Source organism: Camponotus floridanus, unplaced genomic scaffold (genome assembly GCF_003227725.1).
Source record: "Camponotus floridanus strain SB8 unplaced genomic scaffold, Cflo_v7.5 scaffold22, whole genome shotgun sequence".
NCBI lineage: Eukaryota > Metazoa > Arthropoda > Insecta > Hymenoptera > Formicidae > Camponotus > Camponotus floridanus.
The window spans coordinates 1853387-1878775 of record NW_020229348.1 but is presented as its reverse complement, the minus strand read 5'-3'; the positions used below and the strand labels follow the sequence as shown (position 1 = coordinate 1878775).

General features: G+C 32.7%; 3 protein-coding genes across 10 annotated transcripts; all 3 read left to right on the top strand.

Moving 5' to 3' along the window:
* Positions 1-1679: 1679 nt before the first annotated feature.
* On the top strand, positions 1680-4215 carry LOC105250899 (chymotrypsin-2). The gene is made up of 5 exons (XM_011257258.3): positions 1680-1865; positions 2246-2423; positions 2992-3241; positions 3474-3611; positions 3994-4215. Exons 1-5 carry the CDS (start codon positions 1814-1816, stop codon positions 4147-4149), a joined length of 774 nt encoding a protein of 257 aa, XP_011255560.1. The 5' UTR covers positions 1680-1813; the 3' UTR covers positions 4150-4215.
* Positions 4216-5686: 1471 nt separating this feature from the next.
* LOC105250898 (tripartite motif-containing protein 2) lies at positions 5687-14060 on the top strand. 7 transcript variants are annotated; one of them, XM_025408660.1, is made up of 12 exons: positions 5687-6011; positions 7829-8001; positions 10428-10590; positions 10679-10852; positions 10930-11133; positions 11573-11821; positions 11899-12085; positions 12292-12728; positions 12808-12990; positions 13086-13193; positions 13279-13417; positions 13574-14060. In XM_025408660.1, the coding sequence occupies exons 2-12, from the start codon at positions 7982-7984 to the stop codon at positions 13810-13812; spliced, it is 2103 nt and encodes a 700-aa protein (XP_025264445.1). In that variant the 5' UTR covers positions 5687-6011; positions 7829-7981; the 3' UTR covers positions 13813-14060. The 7 variants fall into 7 exon arrangements, with proteins under 7 accessions (XP_025264445.1, XP_025264444.1, XP_011255556.1 ...); XM_025408659.1 differs by having other exon boundaries at positions 5989-6011; positions 7826-8001; XM_011257254.3 differs by lacking the exon at positions 5687-6011 and adding an exon at positions 6602-6830.
* Positions 14061-18321: 4261 nt separating this feature from the next.
* LOC105250897 (protein FAM117B) lies at positions 18322-25100 on the top strand. Of its 2 annotated transcripts, XM_011257249.3 has the most exons (9): positions 18322-19086; positions 20286-20443; positions 20551-20651; positions 20756-20898; positions 20975-21141; positions 21606-21735; positions 22337-22417; positions 23874-24009; positions 24088-25100. In XM_011257249.3, exons 1-9 carry the CDS (start codon positions 18849-18851, stop codon positions 24272-24274), a joined length of 1341 nt encoding a protein of 446 aa, XP_011255551.1. In that variant the 5' UTR covers positions 18322-18848; the 3' UTR covers positions 24275-25100. The 2 variants fall into 2 exon arrangements, with proteins under 2 accessions (XP_011255551.1, XP_011255552.1); XM_011257250.3 differs by lacking the exon at positions 22337-22417 and having other exon boundaries at positions 18324-19086.
* The last annotated feature ends 289 nt before the right edge of the window (positions 25101-25389 follow it).

Sequence of the window (25389 nt, the reverse complement as noted above, 5' to 3'; positions counted from 1 at the left end):
CATGGAGAGAAATATATTCAGTTATTCCCGTCAGGACTAACTACTGGCGCGGAGCTTCATTAAAATATATATGTAAATGTATACGTGTAATTCACGCGCAAAAGAGATTTACTAGACAATCATATTTTGATGCCACTTCAATATGGCACACGGTGATTCTCATGTGTATACACAAGTTAAATATATATATTAATATATATCTAATATGTCATAAAAAAACACATTCTTGCTGAGCGCGAGACATGGGACGTCCACAATGAGAGCTGCGATTTTACTCTTCAGATACTTAAAGGATTCTTATTATATACGGATGAACGGATCCGCAGGTGATAAACAATGTAGCTTTTGTATTTGCAAAACAGAATATTCATTAAGATTGCATATGTTGTTTAACAGAAGAGAGCGAGAGAGAATAAGCGATGTAAAAAAATGTCGAACGCGTAGTAACGGGGTCCTACAAAACTTTTCTATTTTTATTTATTTACAACACAAACACACATATTAAAGCGGTGTTGTCTTTATTTTAAACTTCTGGTTGTGAATATGTGCATATTTTATATGGACTTGTTTAGGCGAGAATTATGTAGCGTTGCGAAGAACCGTAAGCTTGTCAGATCGAGCGTAGAATTTCGCATTTGGAATAATAATATTATGCGAGAATATGTTTCAGGTATCTCAATTATACGACGAAGATGATGATTGACACTTTTTCAAGTGACAGCGCAACGCCGCGACTCGCATTACTTTTGCTTTATTTCAATAAAAAAGAAAAAGGTTACATTGTGTTACTTTAGTAATTCTCTATGAACCTATCTTCAAATTTCCTTATGTGATTGTAACATTTATAAAATAATTGCTTGTATAGATATTGATATCTCTTTATGGAAGCTGAAATGTATATACAATTTTATTTAATTTTTTGCCTCTAAATGTTTGTATCGTATTAAAAATATTTAAAAAAATTTCTTAAAACGCAATAAATATTGAAAAAATATGTGCGTTATCAAACTAGTAAATTTATCAATCGAAAAATATGAGTGAGAATGAAGTAAATTTTTGCAAATATATCTTAAATATCTTTCGCATATCAAATTAAAACTGAAAAACATATATGACCTATGCAAAATGTAAAATTAATATTTTCCACGTTTCCGATATTATAATATTTTTTGTGTTTCCGATATATTTCCATAACATTATAGTTATTATTTTTTTTATATAAACGGAATACAATTTTCTAGAATATTATAATGCTTATAATTTTACATATTTATGCTGGATTCAAATAAATTTTTATAATTAAATATATTTTATATAAATTTTAAATTGTAGGTATATGTATTTTAGTAAAATATTTAATAAAATATATTTCTTTAATGTTTCTTTAACTTAATATTTATATTCTTTCTGCAGAAAATCATTTACGCTACAAATTGAAAATGCAATTTGATTCAAGTCGCGCATAAATTGCGATTGCGTTTTAGCAATGTGCATTTTACTTCTGTTCTGAAGCAATGATAGCAACTATATCCGGTCATTAATTGTCGTGGCTACCGACATATCACCGACATATACCTATCTATCACATTGCACGTGAGATACATTAGAATCCGAACAGATTTGGGGTTTCTTTATCTGACAGTATCTTATCGGACAATATGTGACCTAAATTGAAATATCCGATGACATTTCCTTAATTCATGTTTTTATATAAGAACCATAATAGACGAGCGTTCAGTTGGCATTAAACTTTTGAACTTTACAAAAAGTGAGAAAATAAATTTGTGTTTTAGACTGATAGTGTCTAGCAAAAATGTTGCTGATATTCTGTATCTTGGGTGTTGTTGCAATACATGAATTGTCAGGTAAAAATTTTTGTCAATAAGTTGTTTGTTAAAGAATTAAAAGTATGACATATTATCTTATTCGTTATACATGAGCAATTATTAAATTAAGTTTGCCAATTTTTTATGTTTGTGTAATATAATTTATACTACTAAAGTAATATATATAATATTTATACTACTAAACTTTTTTTATGCATGTGTGTGCTCGATTTATTAAGTAAGAAAATATAGAAAATATAGTTTTAGCGCGAAAAATGATTATTTCTTGAAAAAGAGAGAGAGAAAACTAAAGGGAGAGAGAGAGAGATAATATTTTACATAAAAAAATTTAATGTTGTACAAGTTAAAATTATTCCATATATCAGTAAATAATAAAGATATTTGGAATTTTTTGAAAGGTGTTTCTTCAATGGACACTGACTCTCCCAATCAAATACCAAAAATCGTAGGCGGTAATCTTGCCGCCGAAGGAGAATACCCTTATCAAGCATCGCTTCGTTACCGTAATCAACATTTTTGTGGTGGTTCTGTCATAAAAAAACGATGGATTCTTACAGCTGCTCATTGTTTGTCAGGGTGTGTCATCACGGTTATATAAGTTATTAAGATATTAAAGATATTTTATAGATATTTTATAGACATAATATTTTCATTTTAATAATCTAATTAAGCAACAAGAATTATTTTTACAAGAAAAATTTCTACAAAATTTCGTTGCCGTTAAAATTATAATAGAACATTTATATATTGTCAAAAAACAAATATTTTACTATTAACAATATAAAACTAAGGCAAAATTCCTAATCTCAATATATATATTTATATATATTGAGATTAGGAATTTTGCCTTAGTTTTATATTGTTAATAGTAAAATATTTGTTTTTTGACAATATATAAATGTTCTATTATAATTTTAACGGCAAGGAAATTTTGTAGAAATTTTTCTTGTAAAAATAATTCTTGTTGCTTAATTAGATTATTAAAATGAAAATATTATGTCTATAAAATATCTATAAAATATCTTTAATATCTTAATATATCTTTAATACCTTATATATCTTATATATATATATATATATATATATATATATATATATATATATATAAGTGTGTGATTCTAATATCGTAATTTTTATTTAACAGATTTAATGACACAGCTATCAATGTCGTATTGGGCACAAATACTTTAGATAAAGGTGGCGATGAGTATTCTTCAATCAAGAGATTGGTGCATCCCTACTACAATTCTGCCTTTATCAGAAACGACATCGGATTAATCAAACTGGATAAAGACATTGTCTTTGGAGACAAAGTGAAACCGATTGCTTTGCCCACTCAAAACTTTAATAAAGTTGATTATCCAGCGACGCTGTCCGGTTGGGGTACGACCAGTGTAAGTACACAAGGCTAAATTAATTATGCGTCATATGCTATGACATAGAAAGTGTGGAACATTTTTAATATGTATATATATTAAAAATGCTGTATATATATAACGTATCTATATATAACATTATCTGTCCATTATTTTATATATTCGAAATTTTATATATACTACTCCTGGATTAATCGATAAATTAATACGCTTGATTTGATAATGATTATTTCGTGTGGGTTATTATCAGTATCCCGGGGAAACGCCAAATGAATTGCAACATATCAAACTTACAGTCATCGATCAAAAACAATGCTTAAGTACCAGCTTTCGCGTCAGCAGCAACAATATCTGTACACTCAACAAAAAAGGCGAAGGTGTTTGTCATGTAAGTGCACATTGTAAATCTAGCTTAATTAAAAATTTAATCCTGAATTAAAATACTTTCAACTATGAAAAGATGAACATTTGATATTGGTATGTTTTTACAAACACACACACATATATATATACACACACACGTGTGTGTGTGTGTGTGTATAAACAAAATATAATAATTTTATTAAAATCAAAATATTTAAATGTTAAAAACTTATTTCGAAACAGTGCGATTATTTTTTATGAATTTATATTTTTGAGAAAGCAGAAATTGACATGTCACATATACATACATAAAAGTATAAGAAATTGAAGAACGAATATATAAAAATAATATATTGTTTTACGTAAAAAAGAAGAAAATAGATTTATTTTATATATTACATATATAGGGTGACTCTGGCGGTCCTCTAGTAGCAGATGGTGAGCAAATCGGCGTGGTATCTTGGGGTATACCTTGTGCTAAAGGACGCCCAGATGTATTTACACGAATCTACCATTATATGGATTGGATCGAACAACATCTCAAGGAAGACAATTCTATATAATCGATTATACTAAATGAATTCTGTACAAGTCGTCAGGCCAAAAAATAAGCAGAAAGAGAATTTGAATCAATTAGTTTTCATTTATATAGATATAATATTAATATAATATAAGAGATTATATAATAAGTAGAAAATTAGCTATCTCAAATAATAAAGTCAATAACAATTGTATTTTATTCAAACAAATTCATTTCTGATATAGCGTTTACGATCTTTTTAAAATCACTTGCACATTATCTGTATTCATATCATATATGTACATAATAAATAAATAAATTTAAGCATACATATTTTACATTATTTAATACTATTTGAAGCGTAAAAATAATATGAACAAGTAAATGTTTACTTAAATATTAAATAAAAATTTGTTCATGCAAATAATGAATGATTTTGTAAGCTGCTTTTGTAGGCGATATTTAATATTTAAGAAACATTGTTGGAAACTTCGGCTAAAGTCTGCACGATTGCGACTTTACAACTGCCTGCCGGAAAGACTAAACAAACGTGCTACATTGAATGTATTACGTAAAATTATTATTATTTTTTGCAGTTTCTTAATTTATAATCGCAACAAATCTAATAACTAGAGCGATATTGAATAGTTGACAATTATAAAAATCGAAGAAATGGAATATAATCTTATACATGCGACAATTATGTGATCCAAATTATAATGTTATATATTATAATTATAATATAAATAATTTTAAATTAAATAATATAATAAAATAGAATAATATTAAATGTTTCTAGACTAATTGCTTATTTAATTAAAAGAAAACTGAATTTTTGAAATATGAAAGTTATAATGTTATAAAACTCGTAATAACAGACACACGACAATTGTGCCATAAATTGTTACATTTATTTGTTTCTCTTATATGAATATTACGTACGCGTGAGTGTGACAATGGTAAAGTGACTAGGTAACGCGTGGAAATGAGGCATGAATTCACGATGCATATGTTAAATGATAGTACACGACTAGTAACATGATCTAGATTTTGCAATTACACATAATTGATATTAGCATAATTCCAACAATAGCAGACGTTACGTCGCATCAAGTAGAATTAATTCTTTTAGCTGTGAATATCGTATATAGTATACAACATTTGTAGTAATATAACAAATTTAATTGTCATATGTGTTTCATTTCCTGCAAGAAATTTAGAAAGAAGGATTCGATATCAAATGTTATTTTAATAGAAATTTATATGACACGTAAAATTTTGTTCCAGCAATTATCAATAAATTCTCTTTCTAATGCTTATTAGAACAAGAATGAAAAAAATCGTCATGTTTTTTCAACGAAGAGATTTATAAAAGGATCATTCTTCGCTTTAGCGCGCAAATCATGCGCCGTTTCTTGCGCCTTAACGATCGCCGAATTTAAGGAACTAGTGCGAAGTCCTGGTCGAAGATTTCGGTCAAGCTCCTAATGACCTACTTTCAGCGGCGCATGCTCGACGTGCATGCACAGATGTTTACTTCAAAGGTGAAAACGTCGCAGCACGCAGCCAGGCTGGCAGGTTGTGATTTTTCGCGGAATAAGAAGAAGAAGAAAGAGTGCGCGAGACAACCCGTTCGATCATTTTACAGAAGCGAGATCTCGTGCAGTGAAGAAGGTTGATGCGTGATCGGACGTGTCGCGACGTCTCCTCAAAATTTTGAGGATCTAGGTCTAATAAGGATGCAAATTATTAGAACTATTCGATTGAGCACCATCATGCGTCTCTTTATGATTGATTGTCACCGATGTTTTTCCGCTGCTACGAATGATCGGCTTAAGAAACGTCCACGTTCGTCCTGGGAGTTTAAAAGACGATCATCCATTACGGGATCCTTGGCGGATTGAGGTAGTTCTAAGCAAGTAATCTGATGGATATTTCCACAAAATTTACAATTGACTATTATTCAAAAATACAGATCATAGTTTGAGAAATTGTGCGCTTATTAATGTTATCATATGTTGAAAAATTACTGTCAAGCCATTATACTTATGCTAGATGCTGCAATATTGCAATATTAGATCATCATTATTGTATGTAATTATTTTTGAAAAGATGTTTACTGCAAACAAATAATTAATAATAATCACCAATAATTTGACAATTGAGTGATAAACAATTGCTTGACATTTTTTCCTTAAATTCTTCTTATAAATTTTATTTCTATCTAAAATAAGCGCGAGATGATTGAAATCAGCTGATCAGGATAGATTGGATACGGAAAGATTGTGCTTCCCGAATTACTGCCGACTCCGAATCGTTGCAGATACATCGAATGTCATCTTACTCGAAGTCGAATAAATCGCGCGTCGCGTGACCCAAATAACATGACATGACGCGCGCGCGTGCGCGCAACCCGCACCCTGCGAGGGTGTGTTTTCATCCCCGCCTCGTTTCTCAATCCGCGCGGAGAGCCTTCTCTTTTTCCCTCTTTCTCGTTGCCGTCGTCATCATCGTCATCATTGTGGTAGCCGTCTTGCAGTGCGAACCACGACAGCTGGTGTCGTGACACCTGCTGCAGCATCGTGATCGATATCCGCTCGTTCCTGTGCCTGTCTCGAAGCGAAACGGATTCCGCGATCATGTCCTCGACAGAAAGACGCCCGTTGTAACGACTTCCCTCCTCGTGTATGGTCGTCGGGTGATGTAGCTGGACATCCTCGCGAGGTATCCGCAGCGGCGTCTTTCGATATCCTTTTCGTAAACTCGTCGAAATCTACGAATGTCGCTCGTATAATTTTGTGTGTTTATCTTGCGCGTGATATTTGTGAAAAAAAAAATGTGATTCTCTATTCTGGAGTAGACGCGTGTCGTAAATTGTGGGTGGCATGCGCGCGAAATTTCTTGTTGAATATTTTCGGGGGTCGACGAGAAGTTGATAAATTTCTAAAAAATTATAGAAGCTGCAAAAACGCCAGGATTTTGATCTGTCATTTTTTTCTTTTTTAATAAAAAGTTATTCGATAATCACATATATGTTTAATTATTAAATTATATAAATAGGAAAAAAAGATGTGTTTCATGTTACAATATATGCTACAGAAACTTGCGCGTTTTACTTTAAATAATGACAGTACTGTTAAGATTTATACTATTTTTGTTTATTCATGTGTGTGTTTTTTCGTTCAACGCGTAGATCAGATTTGAAAACGTATCAGATATCATTTGTCAAAATATTCGCGCCGTTCATCAATTCTGATTAGGGGTTAATGAACGGTTAAATATATTATGTGCCAATGAGATAGGTAGCCCCTCGTGAAGCGTTGATACGGTTTCTCAGTCTACGACATGACGGCGCTTCCATACGTCCAACAAGTTTATCAAAGTTTTTCACACAGTGAGCGCACATACGCGGTATCTTAAAGAGATTTGGAGTTGAAAGAGAGATCTCTTTTTACGCGCGAAATAATAATAAATGCAGTTACACATACACTCAAAAAAAGTGCAAAAAAATTTCTACGTCACGAACGCCATTTTATCAATCACTCGACGATTCTTTAAATTGTGATAAAGTGCATCAAAAAAATATTCAATCCTTTTTTTCCGATGGCATTTATCGAGAGATATTTTCAAATCACTCGGATAAATATAGTGTCAGCTGATCGATATAAACAACATCGCTTTTTGTGAAACAGGTGTAACACGAATTTTATTTTACGCAGCAGACAAGCGGATATCGAAATATCGAAGGGATCGTTATAATTTGAACATTATTCGCAAATAAGGAGCATCATGGCTATATAAGATCATTCTTGACTGGGAATAACCATCCCCCCGAATTGTAAAGTAATCAGAAACTTGCCATCAAAGGAAGCTTAATGAGCTGCTGCCCTTTCATGTGAGTACATTTATTATTTCTTTATTTATTATTTATTATTTCTTTATTTATTATTTATTATTTCTTCATGTATAGTGTACATACATTTAATTATTAATAATATATAGGTTATTATATTAATTATTATTATTATAAATGATATAAATATATTATAAATAAAATTTTTGTTAGTTTATAAAAATTATCGTCTAAAGAATAAATATCTTTGAATGAATTTAGAAGTAATTTGGAAAGAAAAGGATTATCTCGAGGAACTTTCAAGAATGCACTGTTATATTTTTTTAGATTAATAGTCTAGTCTAAAAGATGTCAAATCTACGAAATGGTGGCGTGCGATTTTCCAAACACGCGCATACACACATACATGACCACAAGTGCAGCTATGCACAATATGCCGGTCGCTGCACCTTTCGGAACGACTGCGCAGTAGAGAATTCACGGGTCCGCACGAACCCGTGCAACACGCGTGTTTCTTTATGCCGTTACCGTTCACGGTGCGTGCCGTCTATATCTCTCCCACGCTCTCCTCCGCGATCCAGCCTCGCGCTCTTTGACAGCTATCGCTATCCTTCTCGCGCTATCGGCGCCACGACGTCGCGACCGATCTTCAGGGCCGTTCCAACAAAAATTCCTTCAATCTACTCTTCGAGCTTTTTAAATCTTTTCTTCTAAGAAATTGTAAAGTTTCTAATCAATTATTACTGTCGGTAGTTAGAGTACTATTCACTTTTCCGTCAGTATGGAAGCTTGTTCTCGTCAACATCATATGATTTCTGGTATAATACCTGAGAATCTTCGATACGCTCGCGGATGCTCGAGGATACGATACTGCGTGAGATCAGCCGCGGGCGACGAACGTGCGCAGCTGTCTGTATCTGTATCCGAAGCGAATGCGAGTCCGCTGTGATCCGCAGCTGATGCGGTTCGCGGCGCGTCGTGCATCGTGTTTGGTCTCGCGTGTGTTTCGTCTTGGAAGAGAGGAGGACGGCGGGAAAGAAAAAAAAAATGTGTCGCGTCGAAATTCATCGACACTGTCCTCGAGTTGTCGTTGGCCGCGATCTTGAACCCGCGATCGACGTCGCGTACGCGCGATAAAGATCCCGGATCCGGGATCTTCCCCGAGGAAGGAGGGAAGGAGGACGAAGGGGAGGAAACGGAGGGTTTCTCGGAGTCGTGAGAAAAAAAAACAGACGCTGAAAATCCGCGGTGAGATGCGGTGCGCTCGCTCTTTCTATCTCTCTCTTTCTTTCTCTCTCTCTCTTTCCCTGCGGGCATCCGGACAATGAGCCGTAAGGAGCGAAGGTAGACAAAGGGTCGCCGGACCGCCGAGCGTCCCGGCGCAGTTTATGTTCGTTTACGCTGCGATCGAAACACCGATCGCTATGCGACACCATCGAGCGTAGAAGATTAGCCCGGTCACGCTTGTGACGAGGGTTCGCTCATCCGCGAGGTCGACCCGGGGTTGTTGCCTGCTCGCGATCCGAGGATCACATTGCGTTTTCCTACGCGGATCTTTTCTCTCTCTCGCGTACATCCAGCGAAGGTGACCCGTGATGTCGACGTGATGCGCTTTAGTCTTGAGACTCTTCAGGATTTCCGCGAGGAAGATCCTCGTAGAGCGAGTATAATAGGGTGCACCAAATAAAGCGGATGGTTGGAACGCATAGAGCGACGATCGCAGAATATAGCCATTATGGAAGCATTGCGTTTAGCTATACAGTGAGTGTCCTTTTTTAGATGCACCCTATATTAGTTTGTTTTTCTATTATGCGAAAAGCGAGATTATAATCGCGGACAGACATCAAGAAAGGCAATTTGTATATGTAAAGTTATGCAGTGAGCCTTTGTGTATTTTGACTTTTATCTCCAATAAGAATGCTTCGCAAAATTTTAAATACAACAACAGAATAGAATTTTAAGTGTATTATTTATTTCAATTAATCATGAATTATTCATTTTTTTCATTAATATGTGTATTTCATAAATCCTGTCATCTTGTGATAGTTTTTTATTATGTAAAACATGATGTATCAGAAATGAGTGTTGTAAAATCATTCTGTAAAACTTGTTAAAGGAACTTTTAGTTTGGCTCTCTTATCTTTTTTTTTTAGATAATATTTCAAATACACATTTATATGAATATTTCAAATTACAGACAATTACAGATAATAAAATAGTTAAGCTGTTATTAAGCAAATTATTTATTACCATGGTTGAGTTATTAATTTCTTAAATTTTTTTCTTTTATATATATATATATATATATATATTCCATCATATATGTTTCATATAATAATTATATACATTATGTATATTATTATATATATATATTGTACTATATATTATTAAATATTTATTTTAATATTTCTTATAATATATGTAATATATTTTACTGCAGTGATTACATTTTTTCTAATTTCTTTCAGGACGCGGCTTGGGGAGAGGATGGTCAGCATGAGCTCCATGCTCGTAGAGACAGTCAGTATAAATTATGAAGATTTTAATGAGAGTTTTTTAACATGCGGCACCTGTCTCTGTGTTTATGATGGCAGCGAGCATACACCTAAATTATTACCATGTTCACATACGGTATGATTATATGTAAAATAGAATGTAATTTATACATGTACATATGTGATTGTATTTGTATATGCGATAATCTATCTGTTTATTGTAGGTATGTCTACATTGCTTAACAAGGATTGCTGCATCCCAAACACGAGAGACAGGAGCATTTAGATGTCCCATTTGTAGGGAATTAATAACAATTCCTCGTGGAGGGGTACCCGCACTGCCCCCGAGTTTTCTCGTAAATCAATTACTAGACCTTATGTCTCGACAAAGACGAGAGGTATAATTGATTGAAACTTTACAAGTTTTCTTTTTTGAATAAAATTTCAATATTATTCTTCTTATTCTCTATTACAGGTCATCCCAAAGTGTTCAGTTCATATAAATCAGGAATTATTATTTTGCGAAACATGTGATACAGTATTTTGTACAGTATGTACCAGTGGAACACATGCAGGAACGTCGCCTGGATGTACAGAACATACAATCATCCCTTTCAGTATTGCGATAAAAAGGATGTCCGAGATATTGCTTTATAAAGCTAATGAGTGTATATCTAAGGTGAAAACTAGTTTTTCTCTTTTTAATACTTGAATACTATATTTATGTCTCGCGCGCGATTTTATTATACTCTATAAGTATTACTCTTTATTATATTATATTATACTCTATATTATACTCTATAAATATTACTAACACAAAGTATAATTAACATTTAAATTATTATATCTAATTATATTAAATTATAATTAATATTACATTATTAATATAATAATGAAAAGACTATGTTTATATAGAGATCACTGTAGTTTTCAGTAGTCAATTTATTTTATAAACTATAAATGAAACACTATTAAAATTTAAGATATCGCGTCATTGTGCGCTAAGATGCTTACAAATCAATTAAGTAATAGGGGATTATCATTATAATATAACGTAAAATGGCTTAATATAACGTAAAATGGCTTAATATTATTGAATTAAGAGTTACATCTTTTAGTTAACACAGGCACAAGACTCTGTAAGCACGGAACTACAGCGTTTGGAGGCTTCCACGGAAAGATGTCTAAACGCGGTAGATACGGAATTTGCGGATATTATTGCGAAAATAGAGAAGCGTCGAACGGAATTGCAAGCCGCCGTAAACGCCGCTGCTCGTGATAAGAAGCATGTACTCGAGGAGCAGCATTCTCTCATAGAGGCGGAGAAAAACAAGGTGGAGAGAGAATGCGAAGGATTGCAGTATCAGGTAGAGGACGAGAAACGCTTTCATACATGTCATCTTTCGTGGATATCGTTTTATAATAATGAAATTTGATTTTAAAGGTCGAGGTCCGAAATATTACTCAGCGTATTAACAGCCTATCAGATCAGCTCGACGCGGCGACCGCTCTCAGTGAACCCAAGGAAAATGCTTTCATTACGTTTGAGTTTAATCATAACGATGCTCTTTCTCAGTTGGAGCAAGCGCTAAGCAATTTAGGACGAGTACGTTCTAGTACAACATTGCCAGGTATTTTCAAAATTAATATAATATAATAAAATACTCGCTTTAAAAGATTCGTTCGTATTAAAACGTATCGTATTTCACGCTGATATCATGTAAAGCGATATAAAAATAAAAATTCTTGATGCATTAGTGTTATAGTATTGAATTATAATGTCGAAGTCACGAAAAGTCACACAAAATTAATTTTTTATACTTATGTATTATATTAGGTTTATGTCGAGCTAGACTGAAAGACTTAGCGATAGCGAAATTACAAGCAACCGTCGTAGTCGAAACGGTGGATTATCACGGTCATCCTCGGAATGTCGGTGGTGATCTGATCAGTGCTGAGTTGACACTCGCGGATAACATACATACGGAAAATCAGAATGTTATAATTGAGACGGAAGTAAAAGATTTGGAGAATGGAACGTACGAGATTTATTTCCGACCACCGACTGCGAATCGATACGTTTTAAAAATATCCGTATTCGAACGACCCATAAAAGATTATCCGCTATTTTTCGACGCAACCGAGCATAATGAAGCTATTAAGATATACGGAAGACGTGGTAACGGAAAAGACGAGTTTCATCAACCAGTGTCAGTTGCAGTGGACGACGAAGGAATGATCTATATTTTAGATACTGGAAATTCTCGCATTAAGGTTTGTTTGGAAACAATACAAGAAATACGATATCTTTTATAGCAAGATAATTTTTTCAATCATTTTTATAATGCTTTAGGTACTCAATTGTGATTTGGAATTTCAAAGGCATATAAATAATGAAGGTTTAGAGGGTCGCAGTTGTACGGGAATAGATATTTCTCAACAAGGTCTCGTAGTTGTAAATTGGCGGACGCGAAAAATCACGGAAATGACTTCGTTAGGTGATACGATCCGATCTTTCTCGCATAACGCATTTCAAGTTAGTAGTTTTTACTACACGTTTTATCACTGAAAAAAGTATTAATAATACTTATAAGTTATTTGTTAATGAATTGTTATGTTTTGGTCTTCTAGGAACCTATAGACATTGCAGTAGATCAGAATTATGGACACATACTTGTCGCTGATAATGGTAAAAGTTGTGTGTTTGTATTTGATTCAGACGGCAAGATACTATTCCAGGTTAATATTTAAATACATATACGAATAATTGCAACTGCAAGTTGCCTCATATGATCCTTATATAGTTATCATGAAATATTAACAGGTCGGTAAGAGAGGCACATTTAAACTAATCAGTTCTGTGACTGTCGGCCCTGCCGGTGAGATTCTGGTTGCTGATAGCAGAATTCAAGTCTTTTCCGCAAAGGGAGATTTTTCTGAAGAAATATACTCCGAAGGCAAAGGTAAGTTTTAATATATTTGATGATGATTCATTCATAATATCACACATTTTACTGAAAATCTCTCAAAGAATACAATTTTTTGCGATATGAAGTGGAGATTTAAAGAAATATTTTAACGCGATAAAAGACTAAATACCCGATTTATGTATACAACAGGAAAAGGTACCTATGGAGGAATATCCGTGGATGCGGATGGCAAAATAGTTGGCACCCGTACAGACAAGGGCCGTAGCATAATACAAGTAATGAAGCTAGGTGGAGGTAATATTTTAACTGAAATTGATTCGCATAGTTCAAAATTGCGACGTCCATCAGGTATAGCCGTATTACCGGATAATCATTTAGTGGTAGTGGATTTGGGCAATGATTGTATAAAAAAGTACAGATACTGGTAGAAAGTTGTTATCCATTTGAGTATCAAAATTCACAAATCGCGAGCGAGAAAAAAGTTCGTTACGAAAAGAGATACCAAATGTCAATCTAATTTAGAATTATTTATTCAGGTATTTCTGTGAAACTTATAGCTGTAACATTATGTATTATGATAAAAAAATATGCCTATGTTTTTATAAAAGATTTTTATATATAGTTTATAAATTGCAAGATAAAACGCGTGTGAAGTGAAATAATATTAAAAAGGAAGCATCGCTATTTTAACTTTCTTTTTTTCTTGCAATATGTGTTGCTACATAATATTTTATAATTTATATTTTGTCTTTATTTATAAAATTTAATTTTTTGAATATTTTTTCTCTTGTGTTTTCTGCGCGAATGCGAGAATACAAAGTTTTCACTGTGCATAAAACAAAGTCATTCGAAATGCTCAGTACTTATTATGTACTTTTTGTATTTTACTAGATCTTAAATCATTGTGATTAATATTTTTTATTATTTGATTGTTTGAAAATGCATAACAACTCTGTTACTGCTGACTAATCCAAATACATCCACAGATGATGAGATCCTCTTTCAGTTTTGTATGTCAAATTAATATGTAAAATAAGGAATATAAGTTAAAAATTGTTTATTTCTTGTTCTGTGTCAAACACATAATAATTGCAATTGAAATAATTGATTTAAATGTTATAAGAGAGAGAGAGAGAGAGAGAGAGAAACAATATTCACAAATAATAAATAGTCTAAAAAAGGCTGTATAAAGTTTATCTAATATAATATTGCATTGAAATCCGGGAAACAATTCATGTCCGATGAGAAATATAAAACTAATTAGTGAAAAAAAAATTTTTTTAATAAATCAAGTTTTATTTCTGGCAAAATTTCTTCTCATCATGTTTGCGATCGTGACTGACATAATAGTTTTTCGACTCGTCATTTTCATTTTTATTTCATATTTTTTGATGAGCTAGCTCTTCTCCTTTTTTCTCAAATAAAAATATTATATAATCATTTAAAAATATGATTGGGCGATGCAAATTCAATAATTTGAACAATTGTTAGATTTGATTCGGATCGAGTTCATCTACAGATGTATAATAATATCATATAGAAGTTATTTACAGTTATTTACACACATACACACTGCCGTTCCATATTATTTTACATCTTCATCAAAATAGAATACGGAATTATATCATTATATAAACTTTTACGTTACATAAAATTAATATATGAAAAAATTGTTTGAATATCTTACAATTAGTGTTGAAGTTTAGAAATTTTCGTTGAATTGCAAACATTTTCATTTAAAATCATAGATATTTTTATTAAATTTAGAATCATTAATTTTTTTCGCTATATTTCATATTTATTTTATTATATTTAACTTATATAGTATGTGTTTCTTGTATCACATATTTATTAATTTATGTTTCATGATTTGTGTGAAAAAGCTAATTTTTATTTTTTTTAATTTCATCTTCGATTTTATTTTATTTTTGAACGTCTTTATGCAGCACTTTTATTTTACAGAATAACACGCAAAAGTTCCTTGTCCTTTTTAATAAATAAGACTTGGGTTACTCGCGCATCGGTACTATTTGAAATTTTTAACTAAATAAAGCGTAAATTATAATTAATGTAAGATAATCCTAGGCACACACAAATAACTAGAAATATATTAAGAATTGTATATATATTTTTTCAGTATTATCATATATAAATTTTGATAGAATTGGCGTCATGGTTATTTATCTAGAGAGATAAATAGTTTATTTATCTAGAAGTTTTCTAAACTTTATGTAAAACATACATGATTATTTCGATAATGGCGCATGTTTCTGAAGGCCTACAAAATCATTTACCATAATTGAATTATTCGCTGTTGAAAAGACGTTACATCCCGATTTTTACAACTTTCGCCGCGCAAATAATTTCTTTCAAAATTTAATATATATATATATAAGTATGTATATTATTTAAATTAAATTATCAAATATAAATCAAGAAACTGATCAGGAAATTAGGCAATTTGACAAAAAAAATTAAGCGACAAAATTTATTATATTGCGTAATTTGCTTTTCTATTTAGAAATATTTAATGTCCGTCTGAAGACTATGGTTGTATTCGTGAAATGTTATCATAGCATAATATGTGTATCTACTTATTCTTTGATACTTATTTCTTGACCGAGAGTGATATAAACTTACACATATATGTACGCGGCTTATAATGTCTATTTCTGTAACTCCGGAAAGAAATATTTTCTCATGTAATACTTATTAACTTCATTTATATAATTAATTTTTAATATAATTATATAATCATAATATTTATATTTATGCCATTTTGACATGACTTAGATCTGAAAGTGTATATTTTAAAATTGTTCGTCACTTATGTTAAAAGAGCGAATGCAATAATGTTAATCAATACAAATCAATACTTTATATTAATTTTATATTATATTAATATTTATTTTTTTTATTTATATAATTGAAAATGTTAAAATATCTTAAATAGATGATTTTTTAAACATTTTTGAATTATATAAAGTAATTTTTAAATTCTAAGTGCTTAAAGAAAAGTTTTATGTATAAGAATGACATTATTTCGAAACCTTACAAATAAACAAGTTAGATTGTTTAGTTTGAGAAAAAAAAATGAAAAAAATGAAAAAAAAAATTATTTGGATACAATCCAAAATTGAGAAAAAGAATGATAGATAATTTTATCAAATGATTTTGCAATTGCATTCGCCTCTTTACCATTGATATTTACGAGAAATTTTCTTGTTGTATTATAAAAATCTCTTTTGGAATACGCAAGTTTCATTTGCGAACCAAACAATTTAAATTGAACACAATCTCTTACATTTCGAAATTTATATCTTTGCGGGGAAATCTTTTAACAAGCCTATTTTTTAAACTGTATCGCAGATACATTCCTTATGAACTGCTTTGCAGAGTGATCTATCATATAAGCTACATTTAATATAAACTATTACATATATTGCTTGTATATGTACGAATACGACGAGTCACTAAAACACGCATTATCTATCGTTAGTTCTTAGCGAAAAGCAGTGCCTTTATTGAGAAGATGTCACGGTTTATCTCTTACGACGATTATGTTCTCCTTTTGCGTTCAAATCCGGCTACTTTAATCATTACACGAATGCCTTGCTTTTGGAAGCGCGGCATTCGGATATGATTAAAAATCACACTTTTCGCATAATTATTCACATATAAACGATGAATACGAATGCGCGCGAGGCAGATAAAGATATAATTAATAGTAATTATCATCAATATGTAATAATGTAAAAAAAAAGACAGGCATCTTATAAAATTGTTGAAAATATGATGAGTTGCAACGGGTCTAAAATCAATCAAATCGCGATGTTTTATCGCAATAATCTGTGTTAGTCACACAATTATTACAGATTTGTATTCGGAAATTTCGCGTTTTATTCAACGTACATCTCGAGTCTCATGGAAAACAAAACGCTCTACAAACTTGCATATTAATTGTAATGTGAAAGTGTGTGTTATATTAAAGTCTGACTCTAGAAGATAAGCTTTTGATTCATCAGCATCCTATTCGCCTAATCAAGTCGCCATAGGTGATACATAAACATACACATGATTGATTTTAATATTCGCGTTTTCTCTCTTCTTTCATACATACGTGTACGGATTTTTCGGCAGCCATAAATATCTATATAAATTCAGACTGATATATATTTCTTGTTTGTATTTTTTCTTGATATTGTTTAATCTAGTCATACGTCATCTGTAACACTTATGTATTATGATTCTAAAATGATGTAACATAAAATAAATTGTAAATAAATGTATAAGCTTGATTCATCGAGGTGTTTTAATTGAACGTTTGAAAATGTGTTATTTCCTCATCAAGTGCTAAAGTGGCACTATCTCTTTTTTTTATTTTAATTATTGTTTAAATTTCCCGTAGATAAATCTTTATTATTATTATATAATTGATATGTAATTTATAGTTATATATTATTGTATTATACTATTATATTAATGTACTATAGATGTTACATTTGCTCGGTATTATTCATCCTCGACGTAAATTGCTATATAATACACATAGTAAAAAACTGCGTAATCTTGGAAAAAAATTTACCTCGTCGAGCGATAATAACATCAACACAGTTGCGTATAAAATCACGACGTTTCGAATACCTCCGAGATTATCGTACCATCGCGCTGCGCCGTCTCGAGACGACTGTCCCGGAGTCGTGGGTCGTGGGATCGTGGGACGCCCGCGTAGGAGTTTCACGTCCCTGAGCGCGCTCAGGAGAGACAGAGAGAGGGAACGAGATTCGTGGGAGGGAGCGAGATAGCAATAGGACGCTAGCTAGCACACCGGCCGCGGTGCCTACGCTTTACACGGCGTCATGGTGGTAGTGAATGGAACGCGGTGCGCCGCACGTCCTCGAGTAGTACGACGCTCCGCGGGCGTCGCGCGCCACCAATGGACGGTGAGTACGGGCGGTCACGTGACGTGCGTGCCGAGCCAGCAGCAGAACATTGCAAATGACAAGACGCGTAGGGCATTGTGTCGTCGCGCCGCCGCTACCGCTACCGCTACCACCGTTGCCGTCGTCGCCGTCGCCGTCGTCGTCGTCGCCGTCGTCGCCGTCGTCGCCGTCGCCGCCGTCGCCGTCGTCGTTGCCGTCGTCGTCGTCCACGAGATCGAGAATTCCTCCGTGGTCGCGTCGCGAGCCGAGAAGAGTGTCCAGAGGCGCTTGGCACGGGTACGTGTCGTACGTACGGGTACACGCGTCCCGTAAAAAGCAGCCGTAGTTGCGCGCGCGACTCGTCGAGCGGGGGCTCTTCTCTCCCGCGCCCTGAGCCTGAGAGAAAGAGCGGCGGCCGCCGAGGCAGGAGGAAGCCGCGTCAGGTGCGCGTCCGCTCTCCGCTACGTTTTCCCCGCGCGCGCGCGCGCGCGGAGGTGCGAGTCCGCTCCGGTGCCGCTCCGCTCGCCGAAGGAGAGGAAAGGATGTCGAGCTCGCAGCGTATGCGAAAGTCCTCGCCATGCTCCAAGCAGGGCCCGATGCGCGCCACCCTGCCCGTGAGCTCGCTCATGAGGCAGGGCCGGCAGAGCAGCAGTCTCCGCAAAAGCAACAGCAACAGTCCCACCGTCTCGCCGACGAACGCGACCACCTGGCGAGCGCGCATCTCGCCGGAGACATCGTCTTCCTCGGGGCAGCGGAGTCCCGGGTCCCTGTCCTACAAAGGTATGTCGCCTCCTCCCCTCTGCCTCCCTCCCTCTCTCTCTTTTTCTCTCTCTCTCTCTCTTTCTCTTTCTCCCTACGTTCTCCTCCTTCTCCTCCTCCTTCCTCTCGCCCCCCCTCGCGGGGGCTTGTTCTTTGTGCTCGTTTGAGTTTTGATGAGGGGAACGCGTACTCGCGCGCGTGTTCCCTCGAGAATCCTGGAAATCATCATCGGGGACGAATGTCGGTTCCAGTGGTGATTCTATGGAGCCCGACCGGTACTGTAGTTTGTTCTAGGAGCATAGAGCCAGAATGTTATCTCTTGGGATTCTATTCTGTTAAGGGGTAGGTAAAATTGTGAAGTGTGCAAGGTTTTAATATTCGATATTACTTGGAGTCATTTCCTTCATAAAGAAATAAGATTTCTCACATTTTGATTGTCCAAGGTAAGCTGGATAGAATGTTTTATTGTATTTGCTGCGCAGATGTAAGATAGACATTCTTCGTCTGACTTGGAGATGTTTACTTCTCGCAGTGCTTTGTGTTTTGTATTATTTGACACGAGACTTCTTTTCATTATTTGAATTGTAGAATAAGAAAGAATGGAAGAGAGCAAGAATTTGCAAATTGTACTCATCTTGTGCATTTTGTTTTAACATTGGAAAAGAATTATTTTCTTAAAAAGTTTCTCTGTTATTTTTTTTTTCAATTAAATTTATTGAAAAAAGAAAAATTGCTCGTTTCGAGCGCAAACTGTCATTATTTGCTCTAAGTTTATTATAATTATTTATAAATATATTTTGCACTTTTATTCTTCAATTTGTAAGTGCATTACTGTGAAATACATTTATAATTTTGCTTTTAAATGTACTTTATAAATTATATTCCACTTTGACTAACTCAACATATTATACATATATTGTACACTTTATACAAAGGTTCGCACTTTATATTATTTACAAAAGTTTAATTCAGTTTGACTCCTGCATTTTTGCACATACATTACAACTACAGTAACTGAAGAAACATTTTTAGTTCAGTTACATTGTGGATTTATTATTTATATTTGTTTTTTCACTGTTTTGATTATTAAATTTTAATTAGTCCAGTAACCGAAAATTGTCTTTTTAGTTCGGTCTGGTCCACATGTACCTTTAATAATTGCATAATGGAATATCTTTATTTTACAGTGTCATTTAATTGAATATTTTTGTATCTTACAGCCAAATCAAAAACACTAAGTGGTCGCTGTAGCGATAGCTTAAGTGGCAGCCAGAGTATTCGACGAACAGCATCACTGGATACCATCTATCTAAAAGGACAATGGCCACGTGACTCCTATTACATGCATTCCAGTCTTCTGGTGGACAAATCTACTCAGGTGAGTACATTTTGTTTCAGTTTTAGAAACGTATACTTAAAAATATAAAGTGACATTTATATTGTATAAAATTCATCTGATTGATATTTTTAATTTTTATTATATAGACGGAAGAATGTTCCAATGAACCAAGAAAAATGCATACTCGTCACCCTACAGAACAAACGGTCACCGATGAAAAAATGGAGAAGAATTATTTCAGGCATCGGTATGTGTTTTGTATTGTCTTGTTTCTTATGTTTTATGCTTATTGAAAAATTCATATGCCACTTTGTATATCTTATATATATCTCACATATATTGTTATCACAGATTACAACGTACAAATAAGGAAGGTACTAGCAGTAGAGAACGGACAGCGGCATTCGGACTAATAATGCCGGGTGGTCCACCACCCGCGCTTCCCGGAGATCATTCAGTACTTTTACCCAGTATTGTTTCACAGACATCAATGCGTGAGTGACTACTCGAAAGCTTTTTGTTCTGTTATTTAAATTATCAATTAAATATTTTCGTTCTTTATTTTTACAGACAATCAATTTAGTTTGAGTACAAAAGCAAGTCCCATGAATATCCCAGTGAAACCAATGAGGCCTCCAATGCGTTCGTCTATCGAAGGGCTCAATCAAGAAATCGAAGGACTCGTGCTCAAAAGTACAGCCAATAATAGCGATACAGATCATCCAATAGAGGACAAGGTAGTACAGAATGTTGAAAATTATTTAGAATTCGATATTTTAACAAAATGAAATATAAAAAAAGTAACTTGCACATATAAGAAAAAAGAGAAAAAACGCATGTTTTAAGAACTTGTAATTTTATAACTTATATTTCATCTTAAAAGATATTTTTTTCAGAATCAATCCATGTATATTCGTTATTAAGATATCTTTTATCTCAAATATTTGCATCTATATTTAAATAATTAATTGAGAATATACATCATCAAATATTTTATAAGAAAAGTTTTAAAATTTTGTTTTTGCTGCTGTGTTCTTTTTTTACATACATTACATACAGTCAGTTTCATACAATGATGACTATTTTTTTCTTTAATAATTATATTAATTTATTTCTTAATTTATTTCTTTTTTAAAAAATATAAATAAATCTATCTAAAAATACATCTTTTTTAAAATATATCGAATCTATTCTTTTCTAGTATGCACGATATCGTGAGCAAATCACACCTGAAGGACATCGCGCTCCTTTAGCAGATCTATTGCGAGCTACTCGGAGTGTCAACACACAAACGCCGGCTACTGACCTTCCTTCCAGTTCTTATTCTTCAGGTAAGTTGTGTAAAGGCATTTTTTATGCTCAATTAATTTATGAATATAATTGATGATAATTATTACAAATTTGCAAAAGATTTTGAATGAATCGTGATATGATAAATTCTTCCAAAGATAGGGTGATAGGCAATATTAATAAGAGAAATTATATAAGCTATTTTATAAAATTATCCATTCTATATATAGAGAGATCCTTTATGAGTGGTATAATCGGAAGTCATCATTTTATGTAAAAAAATATAAATTAATTGAAAGTAGAATAAAAATTTCTTTCTACAAAAATTGTTTAAAAAAGATAATTGTATTCTATAAAAAATGTTATTCTATATATTGAATTTATTTTTTATAATTTGCCTTTTGATTATAGTTGTATAACAATTACCAATCTAGTATGTGTGTTGTGTATATATATATATATATATATATATATATATATATATATAATATAAATTAAACATTTATATATAAATATATAAATATGTATTCATATTTTATATTTATATATTTATATATTTTTTCTGATTAATCACTTCTGGTTAACATAAATATATTTAGTATAAATAACACACTAACTAAAGGTGTGTGCCTGTTGAGACAGGCCCTCCATCTAGGAATTCTGAGTCTCCGCTGATTCCTGGTGTTATGGATGCGTCCCGTCCGCCTAGCGATCTCTTACAAGGTTGGAGCATATTTGCCGAAAGATTTGATTTTTCTTTTCACAGATCTCATTTGTTTATTTTAATCTCTTGATTTGCCATTGTCGATACTACATATTTATTTATAGATGAGTGATAGATAGTGAATCATTAAGAACTACCATCCTCAATAAATTTTATAAAAAGATATTTTAGATAAAAAGTATTTGAGGAAAACTACATATGATCAGTACAGTTTTGTTACAGATGGAAGCGCTTTCAGATAAGAAAAAAAAAACATATAATTTAAAAAAACTGAATGAAGATGAAGATAATTTCAAATCAGGCTCACAATTTAAAACAAAATTGTGCTATGAAACATAGAGTATCTCCATTGTGAGATTAAACAGTTTTATCTGAAACATTTTTCTATAACACGCATATTTTAAAATTTATTAAGGAGGGTAACTTTTTTTTAGTGTGGTTTATATTATACAATTATATATACGCACAATATCTTATACAATTATATATAAATAAAAAAAATATATTTCCATCAAGATTTATTAGGATATTCATCTTGCATGACATTATTGATCCCTAAAAGATCATCAAGGTATATATAAAATTTAAGAATAATAATATTAAATTTTGTTTATTTTTTTCTAATTCATGATTTTTACAGTTATATTATTTTCATTGTGATTGAATTTCTATTCAAATGTTTGATTTTTTCTATTATTATTAATATATATTATTAAAATATAGGCATTTTTAACAATAATAAGATAACATGTAAATCAAATATTCAACGAAATTCTATACATAGTGGAGTTAGTTGCATGTTTTGCTATGACCTAAGAATGTTTCATGTATCACTTATTTATTCTTTATGTTAAGCATTTTTCTCTTCTATCATTTTATAATATATAAATATTGCTATCAATGTGTTCATATTCATATTTTGTACTACATGCATTATACAAAAATTCTAACAATGTTAAAAATGTGCATGATAACATTACGATTAATTATATATAACTCAGAGAATACTGATATTTATTTTATTTTATTTTTTCCAGCACCACAAGCGCAAGAATATTAATATTATATGTTTTCCCTCTATATTTTTAATGCTATCAAATATAGCACGAAGATGATTTGAATTTATACACGCACACACACACACACACACACGCACACACACACACACACACACACACACACACACACATATATATATATATATATATATATATATATATGTATGTATATATATATATTTTTTTTATTGCAAAAAATAAATGTATAATAATACTCCATTTTACACAGGCTCACTGTTCACGTATTGTTTACAAGCATCTATTATTAAAGTTATTGAATAGCATGTAAAATCTATTATACATTTTGATCATCAACATACGTCAATCAAAAACGTTTCATACAGCATTTCAGTTCTTAAACGACAACGTGACTTTAAAATTCTTTTTTAATTTATAGGTGGAAGCCGTGGTTCAACACCTGAACAAGATAGAGAAGGACGTCTCGGCACTTCTCCTCACATTAACAGGTTCCTGGCGAGGGAACCGCCCGATGGCTGTGAGAAAGTCAACCTCAAATTTGTGGAAGATGCAAGGTAACGTAGAGATCATTTTCTACTATCATTTCTTGAAATATCTCTAAATAATAATCCTTTTTTCATATTTTCACACAGGCGGCCCATGATAGATTTGAGTAAACTAGACTATTGCCCAAAGCCGTGCGTTCCAGCATTCCAGTTGAAACCCAGCTCTGGATCAGCGTTCCTGCCATTGCAACAGTCGGCCAGCCCGACGATGGTCGCCTCGAGTGCATCACCTTCCGCGCATACAACACCGACCACACCTCCACCAAATCCATAGTCCTACTCTTTATCTTGCGGTGTTACACTTGTAAGCTCGATTAGTATATATATATACATACATATATATATATACATACATATATATATATATATTTTTTTTTAACGACCTTGTGGGTAGAAAGTGATTTACTTCGACATAAAGGCATATATATCGACAAAGAAAAGTTACCGAACAAAAAGGAAAAGAACAGCCTGTTCCCAGTGCGCACCGCGCGGACATCGTGCGGGCATCATGGATTGTGTAATTAAAAAAGTTGCGGAATTGCATCGATACAAAAAAAAATAAAAATAAAGGAAAAGAAGTATTTGGACGGCATCCGAGCTCCGTTTGTAATGTTCGAAACAATAATATATAAATACGAGGAACAATAATTTGTGATAACTAAAAGAAAAAAAAAACACAAAAAAGATAAAGAAACAACAACGTTTAGGAATGAACATTGTGTTCTACAGGGAAAAAAGACTAATGAAATTGCGTATTCTAAATTTAGTGCTAAAATGTGCTAAACGACTTTAATTTTGTACACACGGATAAGTATTCAAGATGACAAAAGAAGTATTAAATTTGATTGTTGGAATAAACAAAATTATATGGATACAAAACAAAAAAGGCACGTGTGCACAATATATATGTATGCACGTATACGTATATGTATATATATGCATACGTATATATACATTGTTGCTCGTCTCTATAATGTTTTTATTAGAATCTTCATTGTTTGAAGTACTCGATTACATAGTGACAGAGATGTGAATCACCCTTGTTAGAATTTTGTATCGTTTTGTATTATTACTTGTATGCTAAAAATATTGTCAAACTATTATCATATGAAGAGTTAGAAAATGATGTATCCCTATGTGTTTTTGTTTTACAGAAATGGGATTTTACACAAGAACGTTATTTTTGAAGCGAAATAGATATGCGCGCGATTGTTTATCACGAAAATTTATTTGAAGTCGCGTATTCATTACAGATGTATTTCTCTCTTTATATAATATCTAAGAAATTAATAAATAATTCTAAATTTGGAACGCGAAATTATGTTTGATAGTTTGAAATAATTCAAATTTTATTCGGAATTGATGTCGTCTCATCGTTCTTCCATTCTG

Coding starts and splice junctions, on each gene's coding strand:
- LOC105250899 (XM_011257258.3), top strand. CDS start 1,814: ATGTTGCTGATATTCTGTATCTTGGGTGTTGTTGCAATACATGAATTG. Junction 1,866..2,245: donor TGCAATACATGAATTGTCAG/GTAAAAATTTTT, acceptor ATTTTTTGAAAG/GTGTTTCTTCAATGGACACT. Junction 3,242..3,473: donor CCGGTTGGGGTACGACCAGT/GTAAGTACACAA, acceptor GGTTATTATCAG/TATCCCGGGGAAACGCCAAA.
- LOC105250898 (XM_011257251.3), top strand. CDS start 9,695: ATGGAAGCATTGCGTTTAGCTATACA. Junction 9,721..10,427: donor GCATTGCGTTTAGCTATACA/GTGAGTGTCCTT, acceptor AATTTCTTTCAG/GACGCGGCTTGGGGAGAGGA. Junction 12,086..12,291: donor TTCTAGTACAACATTGCCAG/GTATTTTCAAAA, acceptor GTATTATATTAG/GTTTATGTCGAGCTAGACTG.
- LOC105250897 (XM_011257249.3), top strand. CDS start 18,849: ATGTCGAGCTCGCAGCGTATGCGAAAGTCCTCGCCATGCTCCAAGCAG. Junction 22,418..23,873: donor GCCTAGCGATCTCTTACAAG/GTTGGAGCATAT, acceptor TTTAATTTATAG/GTGGAAGCCGTGGTTCAACA. Junction 24,010..24,087: donor AAATTTGTGGAAGATGCAAG/GTAACGTAGAGA, acceptor ATTTTCACACAG/GCGGCCCATGATAGATTTGA.